Source organism: Aythya ferina (assembly GCF_964211825.1).
Source record: "Aythya ferina genome assembly, chromosome: 6".
In the NCBI taxonomy this organism is placed as follows: Eukaryota; Metazoa; Chordata; class Aves; order Anseriformes; family Anatidae; genus Aythya; species Aythya ferina.
In genome coordinates, this window is record NC_140303.1 from 25,114,491 (window position 1) to 25,140,840 (window position 26,350).

General features: G+C 37.6%; 1 protein-coding gene across 2 annotated transcripts in view; it reads left to right on the top strand.

Moving 5' to 3' along the window:
* The window catches only part of PLA2R1 (phospholipase A2 receptor 1), a 43,898-nt gene extending 18,871 nt beyond the window's left edge, over positions 1-25,027 (top strand). For both annotated transcript variants that reach the window (XM_084524118.1, XM_084524117.1), the window contains exons 10-30: positions 1,396-1,508; positions 3,630-3,799; positions 4,581-4,783; positions 5,073-5,218; positions 5,693-5,777; positions 6,727-6,859; positions 7,300-7,335; positions 7,864-8,021; positions 10,953-11,017; positions 11,387-11,490; positions 12,771-12,913; positions 13,861-13,978; positions 14,721-14,851; positions 15,399-15,543; positions 17,400-17,638; positions 18,154-18,322; positions 19,381-19,521; positions 19,944-20,060; positions 20,497-20,673; positions 21,346-21,375; positions 21,590-25,027. In XM_084524118.1, the coding sequence (XP_084380244.1) occupies positions 1,396-1,508; positions 3,630-3,799; positions 4,581-4,783; positions 5,073-5,218; positions 5,693-5,777; positions 6,727-6,859; positions 7,300-7,335; positions 7,864-8,021; positions 10,953-11,017; positions 11,387-11,490; positions 12,771-12,913; positions 13,861-13,978; positions 14,721-14,851; positions 15,399-15,543; positions 17,400-17,638; positions 18,154-18,322; positions 19,381-19,521; positions 19,944-20,060; positions 20,497-20,673; positions 21,346-21,375; positions 21,590-21,804 (2,838 nt within the window). In that variant the 3' untranslated portion in view covers positions 21,805-25,027. The remainder of the gene's footprint in view (positions 1-1,395; positions 1,509-3,629; positions 3,800-4,580; positions 4,784-5,072; positions 5,219-5,692; positions 5,778-6,726; positions 6,860-7,299; positions 7,336-7,863; positions 8,022-10,952; positions 11,018-11,386; positions 11,491-12,770; positions 12,914-13,860; positions 13,979-14,720; positions 14,852-15,398; positions 15,544-17,399; positions 17,639-18,153; positions 18,323-19,380; positions 19,522-19,943; positions 20,061-20,496; positions 20,674-21,345; positions 21,376-21,589) is intronic.
* The last annotated feature ends 1,323 nt before the right edge of the window (positions 25,028-26,350 follow it).

Below are 26,350 nucleotides of genomic sequence, written 5' to 3' on the forward strand. Positions count from 1 at the left end.
CTTCTAATTCTTAATGTTTGATCTGACTTACTGACAAAGCTGGTGTTTCCGTGGAAGGTAACCCCCAAATCTCATTCCTGTCTGGTAGGAGCAAGGTAGGTGTCCCTCACAGCACAAATGAAATGATTCGGTGGGGACAGGAGAGGTCCCCATAATACATCACATCATATTTATCTGCACTGAATGCCATTTGGTTGACTGATTACTCAGCCTTTAAAGTTTGGAATTTCTCAACCCGTGTTTGCCCTCAATGCAAACTTACCATCGTCTAGTTACTCCACAGTTATTATTATTTTTAATAAAGATTAGTGTCAAATTTCTTTCCTCCAGACTTAAGGCACCAAGAAAGCTTTCAGAGGAAGGTTATGAGGTGCCATTTGTTCCCAATTAAAATTTCCAAGAGGTTAGAATGATTGTGTTTACTTAATTTCATGCAATTCACTTGATCACTGGAGGACTCCAGCTGAAGGGAACCAGAGCTTTGCTGTTTCTCACCTGCCCTCCCACAGAGCGCTTGGGTGGCTGTGGGCCAGGCTGGGTGATTTGTTGCTCTGACTGTTTGTATGACAGCCTCTCCCACAGTTAATTTGATTTCTGACCTCTCTACCCTGCCAAAAAAGACAGAGAAGTGGTAATGAGAAGGGGAAATTTGTTGAGTGACTAAACATGCCAAGAGTTGAACAAGGAAGAAACGCACTTGAGCATGCTGTGTGAAGGAGGAGGCCTTGTGTCACCATAGCTATTTTTTAAAAAAGCTTTTTCTGTAGTTGCCAGGAATGATGTAGAGGAGCTTTTTATTCAATACTTTAAACCTCTTCCACCCCCCAAATCCCGGAGTTTACATACATATTTCAATTTACACTTGAAGACAAAGGGCATAGGTAATGCTTTTTTTTTTTTTTTTTTTTTTTTTTTTTTTTTTTTAAAGCAACTTAACTGAATTTAACAAGGCAATGTTTACCTTGCACTTCAGATATTCAATATCAGGAATGAGCTACTACAGCTATAAACCAGAGTGCTACTACATGCTTCGTGCCAAAAAGCTTGGCATACACCCCCAGACTAAGTCAGTAAATCAATGTTCAAAGTATAAAATGCAAACAGAAGTAGTGTGTGGAGGGAGTGCCTTTAAGTTGCCCATATCTTCGTCCTGCCCATGAAAGATGTTACCGCCTGTGTGTATTTAGCCAGTTTTTGCACAGTTTAAGGATTTCAACTTTATTTCATTAAATTCACCCACCTTTTCAGTGACCTTGAGGGTAAGTGTTCTGGAGCCACAGTGGAAAGGAAGAGGGCTGTAGGGTCACAAGTGACGAACAGACAGAAACAACAAAAGGGGATCAAGTTTTTAACAGCAATATAATAATCCATAAAACAATGTTCATTTCTTTAAAGGGATGGGAAAGACATGGTGGATATTGTTACAAAATCGACAGTACCCCTCGAAGTTTTGAACATGCTTCCAGTGGTTATTTCTGCCCATCTGCACTTGTTTCAGTAACAAACAGGTAGTTAATCCTATCAGACAGTGTGAAGATGCTTCTAACAAGAGCTATTCTAACTTCAGAAAGCATTGCATGGCAAAAGATATTACTATTATGAAATATTGTTTGTGTGAGAGTTGAGCATAATTACTAACATTGGTGAGAATAAAAGGTTTGTTCTGCTTTATTTTTTAATTGAAAATAATTTTAGTAAAAAGCAGTTGTTAGTCTACTTTAGATGTATAGCAATGTGCACACGTGAGCATGCAGGAATCTAAACAAAGCACTTTATACAAAGGTATGTAACATCTTTAAGAAATTTTATCAGTGTACTTGGAAGCTATACTGAAAAATGACAGTGCATTTAACTTTTGTGATCAAAATCCTTAAGATTTTAATCCAAATCAATTACTGTTTTATAAATGTTTTTATTTAGTTTTACGTTTTACATGAATCCTCAGCAAACCCAGGGGAGAGCATATATGTTTGAAGAGCATCTGACCTCTGTCTTCCTTTTTTTTTCTATCTACCTATATTCCAGCCTCAGCAAAGCCTTCTTCTCCTCAGATGTCCAGATGCTTGGATTTTCTCTGGTCTGTTTTATGACTTACCCTATATGTTGGATTCCAATTAGTTTGACATACTGCTATTTCAAATAGATCTATATTATGCATGCTTTAATCTACACATACGTGTTTTTTAAAAAAATCACAACAGTAACAACAAAAACAAACAAAAAAGCCTTAAAGAGGAAATCTTCCATCCCTTTAGGACCCTGGGAGAAGCACTGTGACCACTTATAATCAGATGTGCGATAGCTAGAAACTTCAGGAAAACGTGGGCTACCCAACATAAGGTTTTAAATTAATGGAAATTTGGCCTGCTAGGTGATTTCAGGATTGTGCAAAGTAAATACAATGGTATACTGCAATGCAGCAATAATTCTTACTAAGAGAATAAAGGACAAATTCTGGGCAGCTGAGTGTTTACAACTCAAACTTGAAAGGGAGCTAAGGGCATGCTGCACATCACTGGAAGCATGTGTTCTATGTTTTTCTCTTTACTTGTTTTTATTTTATTTTTGCTGGGTGTAGCCATCACTGTTTATTACATTAGTTTCCAGTTCCGATGTTGGAGCAACAAAGGAAGCTAGGTTAGCTTAAAATTTAATTACTGCTTAGCTTTGTTGCTCTGATGTGACAAATATAAAAACTTCTCAGTGTGTTGATCCTGAAATATTCATTAAAATTATATTGGATAGAAAGAGTTGATGTAAAAAGAGAACATGCAAAGGAAATGAAAAATAAATAAAGAAGTTCTCAGTCACTCAGTGTTACAGATACATTCAGATTTTTACATTAACATCATTCTTACGGTATTTAGCAGTTCTTTTCACAATCTGGAGGAAAAAAATAGAGAAGTTTTATAAGTCTTTATCAAGCGGAGAACTTTAACATGTATATTTTCATAAGCTGATTAAATGTGCTTATAAACTAAAACATTTTTGTATAATGCTATACCAATTATATCTGAATAAATTACATTGAAGTGACAAGGGGCTGCTGTATGCAACCATTATTACTTGAAAAAGATCTAAATGTCTCATCTAAGTTTCTAAATGAATAAATTTCAGAAGGAAAAACTAATTGCTTCTGCAGTCAAAACAGCTCGGAACAGCTGGTGCTTTGAATCCTTCAGCTCTGATTTTTAGAGCCATTTTGTGTGTCCAGTTCTAATAAGATACTTCTGTGCTAAAGCTTTTGCTTTTCTTTATTCTGTATCTTTTTGTGACCCTACTATCTTTTCTACTTTAAAGACTTCCTTACTTTTATCTGTTCATCATGAATATATTCTGTTTTAACATTTTGTAGCATAAGCATTGAGAGATTTCAATGTATGGTTCCTTGAATGTGCACAAATGCTGGAGAGCAAAAAATAAAAAGGAAGAAGAAGGAGGAAAAAATATGCTTGCTTTATACTACAGAGTTTTGTGTGAAATTTACCACAGAATTCTGTAAAGAAAATTAAATACGTTTTAGATATTTTTCTATTCTTGGGTGATTACATTTTTTCATGATGCCTACTTGCCACAACACCAATTGATATATATTCTAACAAGCTTTTTGTCCTGATCATTTTGTTAAGGTTTGAACAAGCTTTTATCACCAGCATGATCCGTAGCATGGTAAAATCTGAGAGAACTTATTTTTGGATAGGTCTGCAAGACCTTAATAACACAGGAGAATACTTTTGGCTAACAACAGATGGGAAGAATCACTCTGTGAGCTACGCAAACTGGAACAAGCATCAGCCACGTGAGTAATGCACTGATTTAAAAACAAAACCAAAAAAAAACAAAACAAAACAAAAATAAAGACTTGTGGGGAGCAAAAAACTCTCATTACACATCGTTTGCCATTTTGGCATTTTATATGAAGAAGAGAGTATCGATTGTCTTACATACATTTCTGACAATAAGGACACTGTGGAGGTTTTTTTTCTTCTTCCTCTTCAGTTTGCTGATACTTAGTTTGCTTGTTTGATTTTTTTTTTTTTTTTTTTTTTTTTTTTTGCTTTATAGTAATACAGAGGAAAACTTTACAAGAAAATAGAAATGATAAAATTAAATAGCAGGTTAATGTACAGAACATTTGAATATTCAAATATGACCACCAATGTTGTTGCCAAGCTTTTGACTCTTTAGATGACTAGAATTTTAAGTTCTTCATCTTTTGAAGCATAAACCTCTTAAAGATACCAGAGAAGGAGACATGAAAATAAATACATGCCATTTCACTAATTTCTTCCAAGTTTTTGACTCTACATTTATTGCTTTACTACTGCAGTTTGTTAAGGTACTATTTTAAGTCACATTTTATCTTCTGCATTTTGTGAAAGGAATCCTTTGTTCATTTTGCAAGCTCAAGTCAGCCAAGACAGGCTTACAACCTGGTCACTGACCAGAGAACTTGCTAGCTTTGTAATCCCATCAAGGTTTTATATAGAACCGGATGCCAATAAAACAGACATTTCACCAAAAATTCACAAAATTCCAGTGCTTTATTCCAGCACTCGATGCTTACTTCTGTGCTTTAGGTCATTCTGGAGGATGTGTGGCAATGCGCGGAGAGAACCCTGTTGGTTATTGGGAGGTAAAAAGCTGTAGGAACTTCAAAGCAATGTCATTGTGCAAGCAAAAAATCAATTCCTATGAAGAACCTGAACTTACTTTTCAAAGACATTTGAGTTCCTGCTACTTTGGATGGGAGTCTGAAGCCAACCTATTCAACTGCTACAAGGTAAGTGGAAAACTTGAATTTATGAAATGGCAAATTTATTCCTACACTGATGCAGAATCAACTGTTCCAAAAATATTTAGATAAAATATTTCTTCTACCTAACTGTTACCATCCTTCACTGTATTTTAAAGTGAATAAAAGTCTTTAAGACTTCAATTGGAACTATGTTAGAAATGTGTAAGACTTTATTATAGGAAAAACTGCAAATAATATTTGATTTTTATGGGCTTCTGAAACAACTTGCTCTCCAAAATCAACTGCATTTATGACAGTGTTTATTTTATTGCAGATATTTCACAGTGAAAAAGTTCTGATGAAAAGAACATGGGATGAAGCAGAAACTTTATGCCAAGATTTTGGAGCACATCTTGCTAGTTTTTCCCATATCTATGAAGAGATGTTTCTAAACAATTTGTTATATACAATTTTTGATAGGTAAGTACACTTTATTAACATCAACAAGGTTTATTTTAAATGTATTAATCTGTAAAAATAATGTATGATTTAAGGCCTTCCATGCTCTTTAATAGTATCTAAGGAAGTCTCTACTCTTGACTCATGAATTTAGAAATGGGTGAAAAGAAGTGTAATACCAACACTGTAATGTGATTGTTTTTGAAGATGATCTCTGTAGTAGGTGTCAAATGACTATTAATGTCAAAGTGTCTTGTGAGTAACATTCCCTGTAGAAATGAAGGTTCTGCAATTTGATCCTACTTTAAACATTTTCTTCTTTAAAATACAACCTGACATTTTAGAAACAAAACCAGATACTAAACTATAAATACATGTAATACAGTATGATACGTGAGATAAGTAAATGAATGAGTATTTGCACTAATTTAAAAATAATCTGTGAAATAGCTAAGGAAAAAGCGTGTAAGAAGTATTTTTCTGCTCCCACCACAGGACAGAAGAAAGACAATTCTGGATTGGATTTAATAAAAGAAACCCACTTTCTGGAGGGACGTGGCAGTGGTCTGACAGAACACCTGTAAATACACGTATACTATATATTTCAGAAACCTCTCAAGTAATATCTGTGCATCAGTTCCCCAAAATAAGCCATGTGAACTGACAAATGTTGGCCAGGAAAGTTCTGCTTTTTTCACAACCACATACTACATTTAAAATAATTGTTACAGCAGGGATTATACTACTATTAAAACAGCCTGTGCAAAAGGGTTGTACAACTGCAAAAGGAATTTAGTAGAATTATAAAGTTTTGTGGATGTGTGCTTTCCTGCAAAGCATGTTGTGGTTAGCCCAGGATATGTCACACTGCATTGTAAAAGATTTCTGAACAAGCATGTGGATTTTGGAGTACACAGAAGGGTCAGTTTTTGAACTGTAATTAGTTTTCAGCCGTAAGGAACGGTGCCAGCTCTGCCGTCACTACTTAAGTAATTGCAGAATATGAGTGCAAAGTTCAGTCATGTAAGGTGCTGAACCAAAGCAAAGGCTGTTGGGCTTGGACGACCACTGCTAATCATAGAATCCTAGAATATCCCGAGTTGGAAGGGACCCACAAGGATCATTGAGTCCAACTCCTGGTTCTACACAGCACCACCCAAAATCAAACTGTATGTCTGAGAATGTTGTCCAAATGCTTCTGGGCAAGCTTGGGGCCATGACCACTTCCCTGGGGATACTGTTCCAGTGCCATGTCAAAAAACTTTTAGGTTTCATAGCTATGCAATTTCTTTTACAAAGGTAGAGTCTGATTTAAGATAGGAAATTGAACAGGACATCGCAAGAAAATTAGTATGGATCCCATTTTTAATATTATACCACCATAACTTAGGTAATCCTCTAGTTCCCTAGTCTGGAAGTTACTTCTTCATGAAGCACATCTCCATATCCTTCCTTTTTTTCCATTATAATAATTTTGAAATGCTTTATCTTGAATTTTCCCTTAAAAATAATGTCTGTGCTGTTTGCAGGTTGTGTCTTCATTTTTGGAGAGCAAATATGTTGAAGATGATTCAAGAAACTGTGGTGTGTTCAAAGTAAATAAAACAGTCTTTCCTGCTCACTGCAATGAAAAACGTGAATGGATATGCAAAATACCAAAAGGTGAAATTTTAATTAACACACATTGCATATTACATCCTTGACTTGTAATTCAGGGGAAACAAGAAAAAATATCTAAAAGACTGTTCTTTGTCCAAATCTCCCTATTGGTCTTCTGCATGAAATCATGGCAAAGCTGCATGCAACCATTAGGGTTTGTTGGCCAGTTACAAAGACTTATCTGTTCAGGCAGGTTAAAAATGGGTAGCAACGATTAGTATTTAGCTAGCAGGAGTTAACCAAAGTCCTGATGTATAAAAGTTGCTAAAAATGTTAAGATTGCTAGGTGTGGCAATTTTTTTCTTTTTTTGTCCCTGGACATGAATAGCAACATTCTTCATCATTTCGATTAAATTCTCACCATGCGGGGAAAGTAATTTCAGTGCAGTATCTCTTCTCATTCTTAATCTGATGTGTTTTAATTTATTTATGTATTTTCGCAGGTGTTAAACCAAAGAATCCAGATTGGTACATAGCTGGTATGAAAACCTTTTTTCTAATTTTTTGTCACATCTTGAAATATTATCATTAAAAAATGTAATGTAAGCTGTTGGTAAAAATAAATAACTAAACTGTTTTAAGTTAAAAACTTAAATTATGTAACCTTGTAGGAACTTCTTGTTGCTACAGAAGAACATGTGCTGCTCTTTTGGTTAAGAACACTGAAAAGTAAGATCCTACTTAGGTTAGATAAAAAAAAAAATAAATATTGCCAGTATTACACACGTGAATTTGATATCCTCTCAATAACATTAAAATTGCTTTTTTGCAAAGTCCAGGCAACCCTGTTAATATTGCTATGTTAACACAGGATATAATATAAAGCCGAAAATTGCTAATTATCCATTCGTTGTCATAATTCAATCTGTCAAATACGGTTTTGCTGCTAGTTGTGGAATATTGTCCCATGACAGGTGGCTGGAAGCAGGCCACGTGAGTTGCAAAGAACGTGAATTCCAGTGAGGTTTTATGCCTGCACAGTTCTCGCTCTTCTGCTCGTTTTCTAGAACTACCATGGTCATATTACCAAGGAGCAGAGTATCTTTTCCACGTAAATCCTACGGACTGGGACACCTATGAGTTTATCTGTGGCTGGCTTCGTAGTGGAATGGCAACAATAAATTCTTCTGGTGAACAAGCATTTATTGAAAATAAAATTAAGAAGGTAACAGAGACTATAATTTTAACAAATAAATGCTCTCCCTGTTTTTTTTTTTTACTAGTTATTTTCTGTTGCGTATTTTGGAAAGTCTGATTGCCTATTACTTCAGGTAGAATCCAAAAGACATTTTACTTTAGAAATAATTTTCTGGCTGTCTTTATTTTTCACGTCCCTCCTTGGGGCCCTGCTTAGCTAAAGAAGTCAGTGACATTTCAGAATCTGCATAATCATTGTGCTAATGAGCAGGTCTGTCTCCCTCAAGAGTTGTAAAAGGATCAAAAAACAGTTGTCTGTCCCAAAGTTATGAAAGTAATTAGGTAGACATGAATTCGTGTAAGAGAAAGACGTTTCACATGTGTGTCCCACTTATCTTTTTCTGCTTCCACCCCTCTGTGACCAAGGGGATGCAGATACTAGCACAGCTGAGCTGAGTTCATGCTTGCCCCTCATGGCTCCTCAGTTGTTCATGTGCCAGTTCTGCACCCAGATGATTGCTCCTGATCCCACACAGCTTCATAATTGCAGTTGGTTCCCATTCAGTGACTGGCAGCTGGTCTGGGAGCAGCAGTGCTGTGGGACACCTCAGTGGGTATATTAGCATGAGATGGGCAGTACATCCAGATGTTTGAAACAGTCTTCATGGTTTGAATCTTTAACACCATGATTGGAAAGATTAATCCTGGGCAGTGCTGGCCAAAATGTTTCCTGATTTCAGAGTACTGATTTCCCTGCACCTTAATCTCATCTAGAGCTCCAAACCCTAGTGATGGGTTCTTATGACCTTGGAAAATACATCAGTTTTTCCTCTATATATGTCACCTTGGGCAAAGTTCCCCTATTTCTGCAGCTTTGTATGGTCTCTCCTGAATAAGACCCCTTTAATACTGGACATATTTATATGGAAAAAGACATCTGGCTCTAAATTCCTCTCTGTAAGAAAGCAGAATTTCTGTAGAGCTACAGTGAGGTAACACAAGTTGAGAAATAACTGCAGAAGCAGATGAATTTCCAAGAAACAGTGTGTTTTCTTTTAGGTGTTCTCAGTAAAATGAAAGAAGGAAAATACAAAAAAACCTCCTCATATAATAACTGAAAAACTGTCTGCTTTACTGAAGGCAAAATCCTTCAGTTGTAATGTAAAGGGATAGCAAAGTTTAAGCATTAGAACAACAACTAGTGCTGAGCCAGAAAAGCTCTCGACTTATGCCTATGTAGTTTTGCTTGCGTTATGTACAGCCTTCTCTGCTTTTAACATAAAATAAAAACACAAGGACAGTTGTTCTCTAGTAGGATGGTATTTTAAGTTTCTAGTGAGTTATGTGTCATTTTCGTCTTTTGCTAAAGTGCTTTTGTATCAAGACATGGTGAACTGGATCTAAACCAGCAGTTCATGGCAGAAATAGCTTACTGTGGAAGAGCAGCATAACTTGATATAGCTGTCTTCATCCATGCCTACTAGATACTACTGTGCTGTCATGAAATTACTGTCCTATCTAAAACTGTATGCTTGTGACTTCAAAAATGACAAAGCTGTAAAAAAAGATGTATTTTTCCAACTTAACATCACTTAAAATGGCTAACCAGGATGCTTCTTTAAAGTCATATTTACTTACAAGAGATCTTTCAAAAGCAGCTTCATAACTGAAGTAGTGGATATCGTAGCATTTGATGGTGAGAATGCCAAGTTTACTCCATTTGCATTTGAAATTGGGTTAACTTCAAGCTTCATTTCAGAATATGACAGATTGAGCTATTTTAAAACCTGCTGCCTTTGGCTAAACTTTTGCAATACAGCCAGGTGTGTCCTTAAATGCTTGTAACTGATTTTCTGTGGAAGCAGGAGTAAGGATGGCAATCACTAAAATAATAACGAGGAGTCTGGATAGAATTTGTATGTGCTATTAGAAAACTTTGTAACGATTTCTTCACACAGGATTTAAAATCACATTTTTCACTACTGTAAAAATTGTGATGTATGCTAAGTGCTATGATTAGAAAGCTGAACTCAAGGCCCAGTCAATATCAAACCAGACAGCATTACTTAGAATCTGTTCTTTGTCCAAAACGTTGATTTTTATTTTTTTTAATTTGATATTGCTATATATGCTGTTAGCTTATGAAATCCTAACTAACTCTAAGGGCTGTATGGCTGCCAAAATACACAGGGCACTTAAATTCTTTCTGGAGAAAAAGTAATGCTTCCAAATGGCCAGATAACATTTACAGCGCCCTGTAACATTCATAACATTTTTTTTTTTTTTTCCTTATTGACTTTCCCATTGACCCCCAAACCGTGACTCTTTGACTGATCTTGAAAGTGAAGGCTTCTTCAGAGTTTAAATCAGAATCAAGTTAGCACAGCAGTAATAAGTGGCTGTTTGAATTACATTATTTCTGTGAATTATCCATAATACTTTGCCGTTTAGGACTGGAAGTCTAGAACCTTTCATGAGCATAACAATCAGTCTAAAAAGTGTGTCTATGAATCCATTGTATGAGCTATAAGAAGTAATGTAAATGCTCTTAGAAAGCATACTGGAAACATCAGGTCTATCTAATGCTCAGAGGAAATATTTGTACTTTACTAAAAATAGATAATTACTTACGTTATAGTTTTGAACCAAGACTACAGTAATTGCCAGGGCAGATAGGCTGTAAATTCCTTAAATTGACAACCTAGTTACATCAGCAGTCCAGTGGAAACAGGGCTAAATCATGCTTTACTTAGACGAATAACCTTGCTGAAGGGAGGCAGAAGTAGTCCCGTAAATTCACACAGGCAGGGTTCAGCACCTGTTTTTCCATCTGAACCTAAAAGGAGATGCTATTTGCCTGAATACAAACAGGGTCTGGTTTTAGGAGTTTGTTAATGCTTTGATAAGAGGGCAACAACAGTTAAACATATGGCAAAACATTTTTTTTTTTTTTTTGTAGCTATCGAATAGTGATGTTCACTGGTGGATTGGATTGCACGCAGAAAATGCCAGCAATGAATTTCGGTAAGCGTGTGCTTCAGCTGCTCTGATTTGTACTTGGCATGTCTTGTTTACAAGCTGCCGTTCAGTTTGATGGACTAAAACTGTTTGATGACTGAGTGGGATATTCAAGAGACAACTTCGGCTTTCATGTAAATACCTTTCAGAATACATTACCCTTCATTTATTTCCATGTTACAGTATTTCTTCTGAAAGGGGTACAAAAGATGAAAGCCAAAGCTTGACTACCAACCCATTCTTCATTTGTTTTAACGCTTAGTTAATAAATGGGCACTTTTTACCCTGTATCTACTTACAACACTTTTAATGGGGGCTGTATTTTTAGGTCAGGACAGGGAAAAGTGTAACTACACTCTTAACATTTCTGTGCAGCTGGAGAGATGAATCACTAGTAACATATCAGAACTGGAATGAAGGGAGAGAACGAGATCTGCATAAACCAGGGAAAAGATGTGGCTTCATTTCATCACAAACAGGTTCATTTTATATTTCCTGTTTTGCAGGAGTTGTGAATTGATTCTGTTGTTTTCCAAAGGGGATTATGTTCTTAATTGCTTTCAAGAAGTGCAGTTTGTATTACAATCTTGTTACGTGGTTATAGATTGCATAGCTGTTTCTATGGTTAAGAAAAGAGCAGCAAAGTATCATGAATTTTCTCTGAGACAAGGTGATGGGGCTTAAAAGTATATTAATAGTTCTAGTATTTTAATGTCAAAATATAAATACCCCAGTGATACTGAATCTTTACTTTTACTTAAGAATCTATTATGTGGCACAGCAAAAAGTGTTGATGCGTTGCTGGTTTTCACAGTCACTTTTCTCATAACCAAAAGAGCCAGATGGACCGAGCTGCAATTTTTCCTACTTTCAAAAACTGTTTTTATATCAGCAAACATTTTTAAATACTCAGGTTTCTATCTCATTTTTGATCGCATAGCCAATCTGCTGAAGAATTTTGGGTACCATGTTTTGTTATCTAATGGTGCTAGCCTCTACATTGTCACATAGATCTTTCTTTTGCTACTGTAATAAAATAAATTAAAATGTTGCCAGTTCCAGTGATTTTTATCATTTCTCAGTTTCTGTTTTCTGATTTGTGAGTCATATGATAAGGTAAACATGTCAGGTTCTTTGGAAGAAAAAAATATCCAGCTTTATATTTATGAGAAGAGCTGAAAAAAGTGATCCAGTTGCACTCTTGTAATCCAAAAGCCAAAACTGAAAAGGAAAAAAAAGGGGGGAAGAGGATCCCGCCCATTCCCATCAGCTGGCCAACAGATGGGAGCAGGTCAACAAATTGTTGAGTGCATTGTGTTCCTCTGAAAAATCTATTTTCCTTCTAAGCAGGTTAGCACTGGATGTCACTACCTGCATCTTGCCAACAATTTTCAATGAAAGGAAGTCAAACTATTTTATCTGGAAGACGTAATTTCTATATGCTTCCTCTTTTTTTTTTATATATAATTGATTTTTGATTTTTTTTTTTTAAATGATGATATAGGCATATGTTACATGACTCAGCGTAGAGGAATTGGTTTAACTTAATAAAATCAAACTGTGAATAAAAATGTGAGCCCCATGGACCATCACATGTACTATAACATGATATGTCCAAATGTGTTTGATGTAGGATCTTGACTTGTTCAACCAATAAAGGGGATACCCTTCTTAACAATATCTAAGCTAAAAAAAATGTTCTTTCCAGTTCTCAGGTGAATATTGAACTCTGATTTTTTTTTTTTTTCTTTTTACACAGGACTCTGGGGTGATGAAAACTGTACTGTTTCTCTTCCTTGTATTTGTAAACGTAAAATTGCATGGAAAATTGAGAAAGAGATTCCAAAAGACCAGAACCAACAAGGAATATGTCCCAAGGGCTGGTTGCACTTTGGATTCAAAGTAAAACATTTTTTCCTGCTGTTTGACTATTCAAAACACATTCCATATTTATGACAGAAATTGGACTTCTTAAAGATTATTCAGTATTTGAAAACTTTCTTAGTTTTTGAAAGCAGGGCCCTTAGGTTTATGAATACTGACACGGTGATATGAAGGTTTATGGCTGTTAAGTAGCTTTGTACACAGAAAGTGCCTTAATACGGTGTTAAATTCTACTTTAGTTCAAGGAAATGTATACTTATTTATGCAAAAGCTTTCTAAGCACATTTATACATATGCCATCAAAAAGCCTGTTCCATGCCTTTTCCCATTGTAACAATTCTGTTATGGCCTAAAAACAGAACTCTGACCCCTTGGTGTATACGATGGATGTCATCCTCCTAAAGATGTGGTTTCAAATAGTGTTTGTCAAAGATGCTTATAAACTGAAGCCTATTTGAAATTGAAGTTTCAAAGGCAGGCACTTCATTAGGCTTTTCTTAAACACATACATTCCTTAACGGTGACGTGCATTGAGGTGTCCAGGCTTATGCCAGTGCTAAAATGCAGTGACTATAATGATAAATTTAACCTAGATTACATTTATTTTTAAACAAACAGTTTGAATCCAAGCCTAAGTGCAGCTGAACACCAATACCAAGAATGTGGAAATGATCCAATACAGGACAGAAACTAATGAAATAGGTAGTTTCAGTAAAGTGTGTGAAGTGTTTCAGTGGCAATGATTCAAATCCTAACTAGCCCACCTGATGGTATCCAGGGGTTCTCAGCAGGACAGGTTAGACACTGGAAAAGCAGGGAAGGAGACCTGTGTCTTTATGTGAAATGCAGTAGTATGCTACTGACCGCATGGTATCATCTGTGGCTGTGGATCCAGCACTTTTAATAACTGGTGAGCAGTTTAAACTGGAGGAAAAACAAAGCAAGCCTTTTATTTTTTGAAACAGTGCTTTTTGATACAAATTCCGAAGGATCCAGACCACCTGAGGAGCTGGTACTCTGCACAAGCATTCTGCAGTAGATATGATGGTTCCCTCGCTTCCCTCGAAGATGAACTGGAACAAGGTAGAATACTGAACATATTTTTAAATAAATGAAATTTCATCTTCACTGTGATGCTTTAATAAGGTTTAATCTTGGATACAGATTTAGGAAAAAAGATCACACAAATTGGACTCAGGTTTCCAGTGCTTTAAACAGATCAGTATGTGTTTTCTTTCCTGTTTTCCCAAAATATAAAGAATACAACATCACACTGTTGTCAAAGCAATCTCATTTTTATCCATTAATATTACTTAAAATCTGATCTATATTATAGCACAAAGTGCTAGGCTGGAAATGTTAGTGAAGTGAATGCTAGCACATTCAGGAATATTTAAAATCCATATTCACAAAAATCTGTGGTTGAATTCCATGCATTTGTAAAACCTTCTGTTTGGAGGTGGCAAGAATCTAATTGGCTAACTTTATTTGAGAAATATTTCTTTTCACCAAAAATGAAAAAAGTTTTTTCAACGATCCAGTACCCTGAATAAAGTTGTACTCCAGCTTAAGTTGTTCGAACTACTGTCACAATTTCTAGAAGACTTAATAGGCTAGCTCTTGACCCAGCTGAAGTTAATTAGTGCTACTGAATTTATAGCTAGATGACAATGAAATGCCACTCATGTTCCTGCTTTCTAGTAAGTAGGTAATGCCTTTGATTGGTAGTTTTATTTTTCAGTGCTTTAACGTGTTGGAAGAGACTTCAACCAAATGGTTACCAGTTTAATGTATTTGATATTTTACTTCTGTTTTCATTTTTCAGCTTTCATAACAATGAATCTATTTGGACAGAAAACTAGTGTTTGGATAGGTTTCCAGAGTGATGATTATGAAAAGTGGGTGAATGAAAATCCTCCAATGTATTCCAATTGGTCTCCAATTCAAGCAGTGCATGTGAGTATTTCTGAGGGTTTTAAGGACATTGAGTTGTTGTTTTGGCTGCAATCATCACAAATGCCACAAAGACAAGGCCAAACTTGTTATAGCAACTTAGTCTTCTCTTAACTTCTGCAACTTTAGACAACTGTGGGCACAATTTTATGAGTGTAGCTAGAGGTTGCAAAAAGAGCACTATCTAGACAGTTATTTATGTAATTTATGGCTGTAGTCCCATTATTTTACAATTTCAGTCAAGCACTGGGATTTAAATTATATGGTTGGTACCTTATACTAGGTCTGAGCAAAGTTTATGAATAATATTATGAATTTCATATTTTAGTACATTTTCTACACTAAGTTAGTTAGTATTTTGGTTAATGTTTTAGTTTGTTCAGTGCAAGTTTGCAACATGTTTTCCTACGAGGCCAAATAGCATTTATGTGAATGTTCATTGTTCTACCTAACTACATATATATAACAGTGAGTTTCAGTTAATTATTAATTATGTCTTGTTTTACATAGTGTCTTTTATAATTAATGTAAGATTCTGTGTTGATTGCAGAGGCAGCGTTATAATAGTGCCAACGTTGAAGAGCAAGTTCCACTTTGTACATTGGTATCAAATAGCCCGAATTTTTATTTTACGGGAAAATGGTACTTAGAAAACTGTGAGAAAAATTATGGGTTTGTTTGCCAAAAAAAGCAGGGTAAGAATTTGTTTTGGTTTGCGTCTATTCTCATTTGTTCTTGTGTTGAATTCCATTTTATTCACTTTATTTCCATCTAGAAGCAGCTTGTTAGAGGTGTCTATAAAACCAGGAATAAAAAAGATTTTTAAGGTAGTTTTACTTTGATATTTCATCAGACTAGCTCTATACTATTTAATAAATCAATAGCTGTGATGTTGAAGTAATTTCTCAAAAAAATTTTTGCTGTTAAATTTTGTTCCTAGCATTGAGCTACATATTGTGGATTTAAGACTAGAGATGGAATTTCATGTTGTCTGTCATTGTAAGCAGAGTACCAGCATGAAATTACAAAAGGCAAAACAGGATAATTTGGATGAAAGTATTTGTTGTTGTTGGACTTGTAATCTCGGACCAGACTAGACTCTAGAAGATGTATTTCTGTGAACAGTGCAAGCCAATTGGCTGATCAGTCGTAGCTTGCCTTTTTTTCTTGTGCTTTTCCATTTCTGTCACTGTAATGTCCACTTGCCAGAAGCAGCAGGATTTCACAGGGAACGCACGTTGTTTCGCTGTGGTTTTGCTCGAGCTGAGCAGCAGAGCTGCCTCTCGGGTGGGAGCTGCTGCTGACCCTGAGCACGTCCTGGGCATTGCTGGTGCTGCTGTCGCAGCATGTTACCAAAATGGACTGGTGGCAAAGTGTGCACTCTAAAGCCAGGGCTGGGCTGTCATCTGAGCCTTTGTGGAGCACCCCTGGGGGCTATACTGGATGTGGTGATTGTTTAGGATGGCTCAGCTTTATCTGTCACCTCATAGTTAAGCCCTAAAGAGGAAGTAGCTCCTGTGGCTCTCCGCAAGAGGCTCAATGGAGTAAATAGAGTAAACCAGCACACTTTGGGCAGAACTCACATGTGGCTCTTGAGAACCATAACCATGTTTGACATCATTTATTACAAAGCTCAGTTGTGGGGAGTGCAGGAGTAATCTTGCATACAGTAAAGGGAAGAAAAAATGCATTTTCCTCCTCTGATTGGTTTGTGTTTACATTTTTATCTTAACCCCCTTGCTGCTGCTCCAAACAGGCAGAAATGGCTTTAAAAGGCTGTCCAGGAGGGAAGCTGCCAGGAGGGAGATCTTAACTGGGATCTAATCTCACAGTGATGCTCGTATTAGGACTCTGTCAGCATTTTACTGTATTTCCTAATTTAATTTTTTAAGCAGTGACACACACTGAAAGCTGGAACAAAATGGAGCGCTTCAGTAAGCTCAAGAGCAGAACTTGTTCTGCTTAGAATTCTCAAACTGTAAATGATTTGTGGATTACAAATAATCAGTTAACTTCTTTAAGATGCTTGTTAACACTCCTGTTAGCTGTAAAGGAAACTGAATTTATAAACACTCCACATCTTAGCGAAGCAACTGTTCATCATCCCTTCAGTTGTGCCTGTTCAATCATTTGTGAGTCCACATATTGTGCTGTGAACTGAGCTTGGAAAAGATTGCAAATAACCCTTCAAGAAAGAACTGCTCTAAATTACATGCAAGGAGTCAGGGTTAAGAGCATGCTGCAGCCCACATCTGGGATATGGCCAAATCCCATGCGATTTCCTGCAGACTTTCAAAGGTCTACTCAGTGGAACCAACTCCATCCAGGTTTTTCTTTTGGACACATTATAGTCATTCACTCTTGTCATGAGTTTTGTGGTATGATCACCTTTCAGATACTGTTCTAGTAGTCAACTATTTTGTTTGCCGTGCCTTCCTGAAATCAAGGAGTTTGCAATCTTTAGATTTGTTTGTAAGCATAGTTTTATTATTTGTTCCACTGTGTTCAAGCTATCCATTTAAAAAAATAATCTTTTTACTGTTTATAACAGACACATCCAGGCATGTCATCAACGCATCTGAAATGTACCCGGTGCCAGATACTTTAGAGTATGCAAACAGAACATATAACCTAATACGTGGGAATTTTACATGGTCTGCAGCTTTAAAAACCTGCATGGCAAATGGAGCTGAGTTGGTCAGCATTGCAGATCAGTATCACCAAGCGTTCCTCACAGTCATTGTGAATCGGCTGGGATACAACCACTGGATCGGGCTGTTCACTGCAGATGTGCGTAATGGATTCACTGTCTATGTGATTTATTTTTTTTTCATTAGCAAACTAATATCTGTATCATTCACTAGAAGTTATGTGAAGTTTTCAGCTGGAAGTGAAACTCTAGCATGAGCCCTAGCTATGTTTCGCAACATGATACATAGATTTAATGAAAGATGGTTTGATGCAGTGAGTACTGAAAAATGAAAGCCATAGAAAACATTAAAAAAATGAAAAATTTTATATATTGTAGTGTTAATGTTCAAATTATGGTTCATTTTGAGCTGCTTTATGGCTCAATAATCACTTGCACTTGATGACCCAAATACCCACCCACCAAACAGAAAAGCAAGGTAGATGTAGCTTGTGGTCTCCTAGAAATAAGTCAGGAGGGTCTTTGGAACTGCCATTTGTTTATAACCCAGCATAGGAGGGGTAGAAGGAGCTCTGGTCAGGATGCCACCAGAAGAAAAGGCATTTGTATGGCAGTAAAGTATATCAGAGGAATAATGTAAAATTTGGTTTGGCAGAACGGGCTTAACTTTGAATGGTCGGATGGGACTAGGTCCTTGTTCACCTTCTGGGAAGATGACGAGTCCCAGGCCTTTGGCAGCTGTGTGTATATGGATACCTCGGGGCACTGGAAGAGTGCAAACTGTGAACGACTTCTGCAAGGAGCAGTCTGCCACGTGCCACCTAGTAAGTTGAAGTTAAGTTTTGCAGCTGCGAAGATTTAATATAAATGTGTATAGGGGCAGTGGAAGTATATGAAAGGAAATAAATCAATTTGAGGTTAAGCAATGCTGATACTTTATTCAAAACCGATATATATATATATATATATATATATTTTTGGTATTTTCTTGCTGTTATCTCCTATTTGCAAAGCCTTTTGTTTCCCATAAAATATTGGCCATCAGGTCCAGTCCATCTGAAAATGAAAAGAGAACTGCCATAATAGGAAAGGAACAAGAAAATTACTTTCTCTCTTCAGTGAATACTATATTATCTAAGAAAAAATGATGACTGTTAATAACTAGCTTGAAGGGAAATAAATTCAGTTAATTGTAATAAACTGTCGAATGGGAAAAGAGAAGCATTTAGTGCAAAGTGAAAAAATAAGTCACATCTTCACTGATTGCACATAAAAGATTTTGCAACTTCTTTTTTTAAATAAAGGTGAGAATAATTTCCTGTATCCTAAAATACATTTAGTGTCCTTAGAGCTCTACCAATTACCTGGTCTTTATTTGAACATAGAATTCAGGTCTGGAACTGCACTCAAGCTGACTCAGGGAGGCTCTTTGGCACAGTATGTTGTACACTGGAGAGGCTGGTTGCTGCACTCCAATGGGAAGCTCCAATGGGAAGCTCTTATCTGCCTCCGTGCCATGGTATTTGGCATTCATTTATCTTTGTGGCTTTGTGGAGAGAAGCTCTGCAGCCCCTGGAAATCCCTTGGAGATGCTGAGCAGCCCAGAGTGCCTGCCGGATGCTCCTCAACTCCCCGTGCACATCACTCTGTGTTAGATAAATATCCTGCTATTACTGTGCAAGCCCTCAAGGATTTTCAGCTGGAATAAAACCAGCTCTACAGTTCTAATACAAATGTATACAGTTGCTAGATTTTCACTTTGAAAAATAGAGACATAACAGAATAACATGCTTATTAGCATTATTCCAAAACAGTGTGTGGTATGTTATATTAATGTGTATGTTGTAGTGCCAATAAAGCTGTGCTGTTATTTCCATCACAGAGAAGAAACTCACTGACTATAAAGGCTTATGTTCAGAAAAAACTGTTCCCTGGATCAAATTCAAAAACAGTTGCTACAGTTTTACCACAGTTCTCCAGGGCACAAGTTTTGATACTGCATATGAAGTCTGCAGAAATCAAGGTAAGTGATTATTTTGTAGCTGTAAAATGTCATCATGATATCGTAAAAACCCCCATTCTTCTGAAAATCACAGCATGTATTTTCTCTAGTGCAAGATAACAACAGTGGAGCTCATAAGCCAACTACAAAATTGGAGGCTATATACATCAAAAAATGTTCCTTTCTGCATGAAAATACTGATTTCTGGAATAAGACACAAAACTTATTTCTTCACTTCAAAATTGTTTTAAAATGATGTGCAAAGAGTTTTATATCAACCTGAGCCTTTTTAACATTAGTTGCAAAATTTAAGAAGTTATAATGTATAACCAGACATTTCAACCTTTTCAATTAAGGTTCCTCATATTAACTTTTTAAAAGGTGCAAAGTTAATTTTCAGTTTCAGGAATTGTTTGAAAATCTGTTTTGTGTTTAATCTACAGGATCTAATCTTCTGACTATTCAAGATGAAGATGAAAATACCTTCATTCTGGAAGAATTGCACAGTTTGGGTTATTCTGTGCAAATGGTTTGGTTGAACATCCTGCATGTTACAGATAGTAAGTTTTGGGTGGAAGAGAACTGAATGTAAGAATATGGATTTTTTATTTTTTTTAAATGCTGGTATAAGCCCCATCCAAAGCAGTATTATCTTTTGAAACTTTTTTTCGCTGTTTATTACCTGTTTGTTGTGTACCAATTTTTTTCTGTAATCGTTTAATAGGTTTCTGAAAAGTCAATATATATGCATGTGTGAGAGGGCCTTAATTTGCTTCTTAAAGAAGCACTGCAGGCTATCTTCTGTATCAGCTATGTATTATGTTTTTAAATTCTTAAGCAACAAAAAAGGATTATAATAGCCAAGCAGACAAAATCCTGGCATTCCTTTAATACAGTATTATTTTTTTTGTGTGTGTGAAGGTAAATCCAGCTGAAACACAGATGCTTAACAAAGCATGATAACATTTTATAATGATTTATAACTTCTGCCCTTAGATGAGACAGTCTCCTGGTCTGATGGCTCTCCCTTAAATTATTCTAACTGGGGCATCAGAGAGCCTGAATTTGATCATCTCAAAGGAAATTTCTGTATCAGCCTGAGGACCACAGATGGTATATGGCAAATATCTCCGTGCAGAGAAAAAAAAGGATTTGTATGTAAAATGGATGCAGGTACGTGCTTTCATAGAAGCAGGCAATCGTGTCCTTATAACCATTGTTTATGTGTTCCTTGTTACTTTCTCTCAGTTTTCATTTAAATAATTCTGTTGTTTTGTACTAGAAAAAATATCTGTGGAAGAACAAACCAGCCAGGGTAACCTCCCTGTGAGGAACCTGTGCAGCCTTTTTGTTGCTGCATTCTGCAGTAGACTTTCTTTTGTATGGGTGCACAGAGAGCCAGGCTGAGCTCCACAGACCCTGCAGTATGTGCACCTGCACGGATGTGAGCAATGGGAAAACATCTGCAAGAGACCTGAAGTGTTGTGAGAGCTCACCCAAAATGCCAAAATCACTGCAGGGACCAATAGCTCAAATAATGCACCACTGCACTCTTCTGTTCATGCATTTGCACATTCTAAAGTGCATAAATGCTGTTGTTCATCCTTGCCACAATGCCAATTAATACATTCCTCTGAACTTAAGATATTTTAGGTAACAGATTTGGTCATGTTTAACTTGGCCTGTTGTAATCCTATTGACATGAGTAAAGTTAAACAAAGAACAGCCTGCTCTTGTATGTTTTGGGGCAGATTGTCTTCTGAGTGTCAATGTTACACTGAGTGTATATACTAATTTTTGTTAGTTCTGTCGATAGTTTTCTAACTGTTCTGGATTCTATTTCAGATATTGATGCAACAGCACCCTCTGAAAAATGTAAGTTCCTTCTGGTCCTTTCTTAATTTTTATAAGGAGTAATAATATGTTTTGGGTTGATATTTTGTGAGATTACTTTTTTTTAACTGTTAAGCCTGTGATTTAAAATGCATATGAAGAGTGTTTTACATAAAATATTTGTATTTTTGTATTTAAAATAACTCATAAATGAAACTATATTTACATAATAACAATCTCTGTTCTTTCATTTCAGCATCATACCCTGGGCTTGCAGCTCTGGCTGTTCTTGTAACATTGGTGATGCTGGCTGCCATTTCCATTTTTTTGTGGTGCCTGTACAAACAGAACAACAGACTCTTCAGCAGGATACTGTGGATTAGAAATGCCTATTTCCCACAGATTAACGCAGACGTTCCTGCTTTGGAAGAAAGCATCCTCATTTCTGATTTTGAGAGAGATGACAATTAATCCACTGGGAGTTACAAGCAGTCACATCTTCAGTGTTACACTTCACATCCTACAGCATTTTTCTTTCCGTGAACCAGTTGCAGCTCATTCTCTCTGCCATCAGCAAGGACACCTAAATGCTGCTGGAAGAGCGGCGAGAGGAGTGAAGTGGCAGCCACTGCTCTTCCCTTCTTTTTCAATTTGTTGCAGCAAAGTGTCTGAAAGGTTTTCATGGTGAGCTGTGAGGAGCTGAGCACCAGGCACATCTGATCTCACCAGCACCGAGCCCAACCTTCCTCGGTGGCAGAGGGTCTGCAGCCCCTTTGCAGGCAACCCAGGGCATGTAATTCTGGAGAAACCCTTGTAACTTTGCTAGAAACATGCAGGGGCTGCTGTGCTTGGACTGCTTTGGCTTGGTGGCAGAATTTGGTGAGGATGCACAGAACTGTGGAGAAATTGGCTTCTTTGGGAAAAGCTGAGAACTGAAAACACTCCCATAGTATAAACCTCAAACCCCTCATGTGGAACAATTGTGTCCGAGCCCCTGAGCAGTGGGCATTTCCATGCAGCTTCTTCCTTCAGGAACGTTTGGGCTTTTGTGCTTTGTTTTTACATGTTGCAGAAGCTGCTCATGAGCCAGCATTAAAATTTGTCCTTGTATTTAGGAACTCTGAAACCTATTCCAAGGATTATAGGTTAGTTCTTTCTAATACCCATTGCATCTGTAAAACGAAGAGTTAATTTTCAGGCAGTGGATCCTTGCCAGGTGGATTTCCAAGCCTGCAGAAAAGTGAAGTGACTTTTGATTTGGGAGTGTCAGAGCTGTGGTAGTTTGTCTAGTTTACATTATAAAATATACTAGGCTAGAGATACGATGATGTATGGACTTTGTCATCCTGAAGTTAATATATTCAATAGGGATGCTTCTGGTGCTCTGTTAGAAAACAATGTGATCTCTCACCCAGGTTATTTCAGAAATCAAATCCCATCAACCTCTTTTAAAGACACTTTGGGACAATATCCATTTGAAGAAAAATACTGTTATGAGTCTTGTTAATGTTACAGTAATAAATGGCTTTGGTGTTCACCTACAGAAATACTACAAGTAGTATTTATGTGCATTCTTCTGAGACTCAGCTCTCCAAACATAAGGAGAAGATGAGGGAGAATCACATCTGCAGTTCCCAAAGGATGCCCCTCTCTCTAGTCAGAGAGTCCTGTAATCCCAAAACACACCCTCAAAAGGCTGCTTTTCACTTTCAGTCATCATACTAAGGTGCTAATGAAGGAGTGAGCTTGCACTGGCCAGTTGTTCCTCTCAGGCTGGTGGTTTTGCAAGACCCAGTTTCAGGTTACAGTGGTCCAAAGTGGACATGCTGACTCCCTGGGGGACTCCCACAACCCTACCCAATCCTCCATCCACTTCTGTGAAAATATCTGAATGGCTTTTGGAGGATTTTTTATTATTATTTTTATTGCAGAGTGGAAAAACAAAATGTTAATCACAAAGAGTTACTTCAGCATGTAATTATTGTGCCTTCAATCATCTCTAAAGGCTGCTGTGAAGGGCTGCGCATGTTGTTGGGTCGGTTTGTTTGTTTGTTATGTGGTGACTCATTCTAGGAATTTTGCAAGAGCCCTAAGATGGAGGCACATTTTTGAGAGTTTAGCAAGCAGCCAAAGCCAACTGCAGTGTTTTTATTTAGTATTTATGCACATACAGAGGAATGTATGACTTCCTTTCAGTTGGATTTCACATGGCCAGTTCTATAAACATTGCAAAAATTGCCTTTTCATGTCATATAATTATGTCTAGGGTTATATTTTTCTTAATTACTTGATACATAGAACATTTCTGTGCTGGTTTACAGAATTCAAGAAACGTGGTCAAGGAGGCTACAGATGCATTTGATCCCAATACAATTTTCATCTGACTTTTTGAAAAAAACTTCTGTGGCTGTAACTATTAGATGTTCTTATTCTGAATTTTTTTTTCCTGTCGGGATTTTTCCATCAGATTTTTTTATCAGAAAAGCTGAATAGCTTTTCTCTGTATATTTTGTCTAGTGGTTTGACCCCATCCATTAGTCTTCAGGAATGTTTTTGAAGCTTGGCTGTGGATCTGCAGATTTATGTATGGGACTGCTTGTATGTGAAGCCCATTATTACAGGTTGTGCACTGCAGCTTTGGAGTGCAGTTGCCAGAACATTCGCTATTTGTGTGTATGAACTGTGATAGCTTCCATGGGGCTAATTTTGCGGTATCTCACATTTAAAAAAAATAAAAGATTGTGACCATCACTCCCTTCCCCGTGAGAATTTCACCTATTTAAATACAGTTGGAGGAGCTAAAACCAACATCTTTTGTTCATCACATTCACTGACACGTGTACACACTGCCTTTTTACAGCAGTTAGAGTGGCTTGCAGGATGCTTTTTGCTTGCAAGAGTAAGCTGGCTCACCTCAGAGGACGTGCATTTATCAGGCTCTTATGCTGTTACCTAGTTAAGCATACTCTGTCAGATTTTGATGTTAATGAAGGTGTATATTTTTTTCAAAAAACTTGACGTAGGCATTTTATCAATTTTCCTTGAAGTCTGTTGTAATCATTTTTAATATATTTGAAGGGCAGTTGTATAATAAATAACCCTAACCTCAAAATAGTGATTGTTGATTAACATAGACTATGATGTGCGTGATCTTGCATTAAGGGAAAAACAGTTCAAGCAGTGTTTTCTTCATGCTTTGAAATAGTTCTAAGGGAACAGTCCTGTAAATATTTATTTTGAAAATCTTTCATCATTTAACTTTTCTAATTGCAAGTATTATTCACTCAAGAATGTAACTGCTGATTGCTTTCTATTCCTTGTTGTAAATCTAAGAACTTATTTTTTTATGCTGAGAACAATTATTTGCTGGAGCAGCCTCCCCAGGGGTATGGTAGAGCCCCCATCACTAGAGGATTTCCAGATGTGATTGGACAGGGTGCCAGATAATCTCATCTAGGTTCCCTTCTGCCATAAAAGTTTGAACCTGCTGATCTTTTGAGGTCCCTTCCCATCTGGGTTGTTCTGTGACTCTATGGATTTTACCATAGCTCACTTGTTTTCCCTTAATTCAAGATCTCCTACCCTGTTCCTGATCAGAGTACGTGGTGCCTACGTTTTGATTGCTGACTGTGATACTACCGGCAGTGACGTTCACTGTATTATTTCAACTGGAAAATTAAAGTGTGAATAACAACTCTCTATGCTGCAGTTTTCCTTTCCCCCAGCTTTAATTAGCTGCCAAGCTTTAGTATCTTCTAGCAGCAGTTCCCAGGCTTTGCACCAGGTTATCCTGGCAGAGAGGGACTGCTTGCAGCAGGCTGCTTTCTGCCTACCTGGCTGGACCCAGCAGACCCACGCACATGTGTGATGGCTCCGGTGTTCCCCAGGGCATGAACAAGGGCGTCCTGGGACCTGCGTGCAGGAGGTTCTGGGAGGGGAAAAAGCCACACGCTGTCAGTAGGTACAATGGGGGGGAGCACATCAGTGATGCGTGGATATTCTCTCAGCCTAGTGCCTGTTCCCTGCAGCTGGGGAGCCAGGCTCCTCCAGGAGGGTGACAGGCAGGAGGAATTGCCCTGCTAGATTGCAGAGGTTGTGTAGTGTGGGATCCTGTTCATTTCTGCCACAAGCAAGGTGGAAGTACACGGACTGCAGAGCGGTAGCTTCTGCTGTGGCACTGAGGTCTTTCCCATGTCCAAGAACCAGGTTCACCAGAGCCTGAGCAGGCAAGTGAAGGTTGCACTTTCCCCTGCTGTGCCCATTTCTTTGAGTGTGTTTATTGAGAGGGAAGTGTTAGACGTTTCACCGCTCCCGTGAATTGGAGTGGAAAGAGTGGAAGAGTATCCCCATCAAAGATGGGTGTACTCAGGCCAGTGTATAACAAACCTTGTCTGCCAGATAGTAACTTTTGAGAAAAGCAAAACAAGACCGACCAACCAACCAACAAACATGCTTATTTTTGCAGACTGCTTCAGGAGAGAATTTACCTCCTGGTCCCTTAGGCAGTCCTTGCCGTGCATCTGTGAGGAAAAAGATGTGAGATGCTGATGAATTTGTTGCATCCCAGCTGGACAGGAGGCTGCAATAGGAATGTATGTATGCTGGACGTGTCTGGCATGAACGGGCGAAGCAAGGCTTGTGGCTGGAAGTGGGCAGCGTGACTCCTAGGCTCAGCTCTCCAGTTGTGCCTCTCATGAGCAGTGCTCTCCTGCTGTGCTCAGGGAGCCTCCTCCCTTCCCCAGCCTTTGCACAGATGCTCACACTTCTGTGAAGAGAGGCAGTGGGGCTGCTTTAAATCTGTGCACTACGATCCAGAGGGAGCGTAAGGAAGAACAACTTTGCACACCGTGTGAGACTTGGCCAGCTCTGGTTCCCAGGGTGCCACAGCACAAAATCCCATTTAATTTAGCCTCCTACATTTTTCTTCCATCATGTTGCCCCTCCATTAGTTTAATAACAGTCATCCTCAGGCTCCTGTAATAATAAATCCCCCGTAATGAAATCCGTGGCATACCCT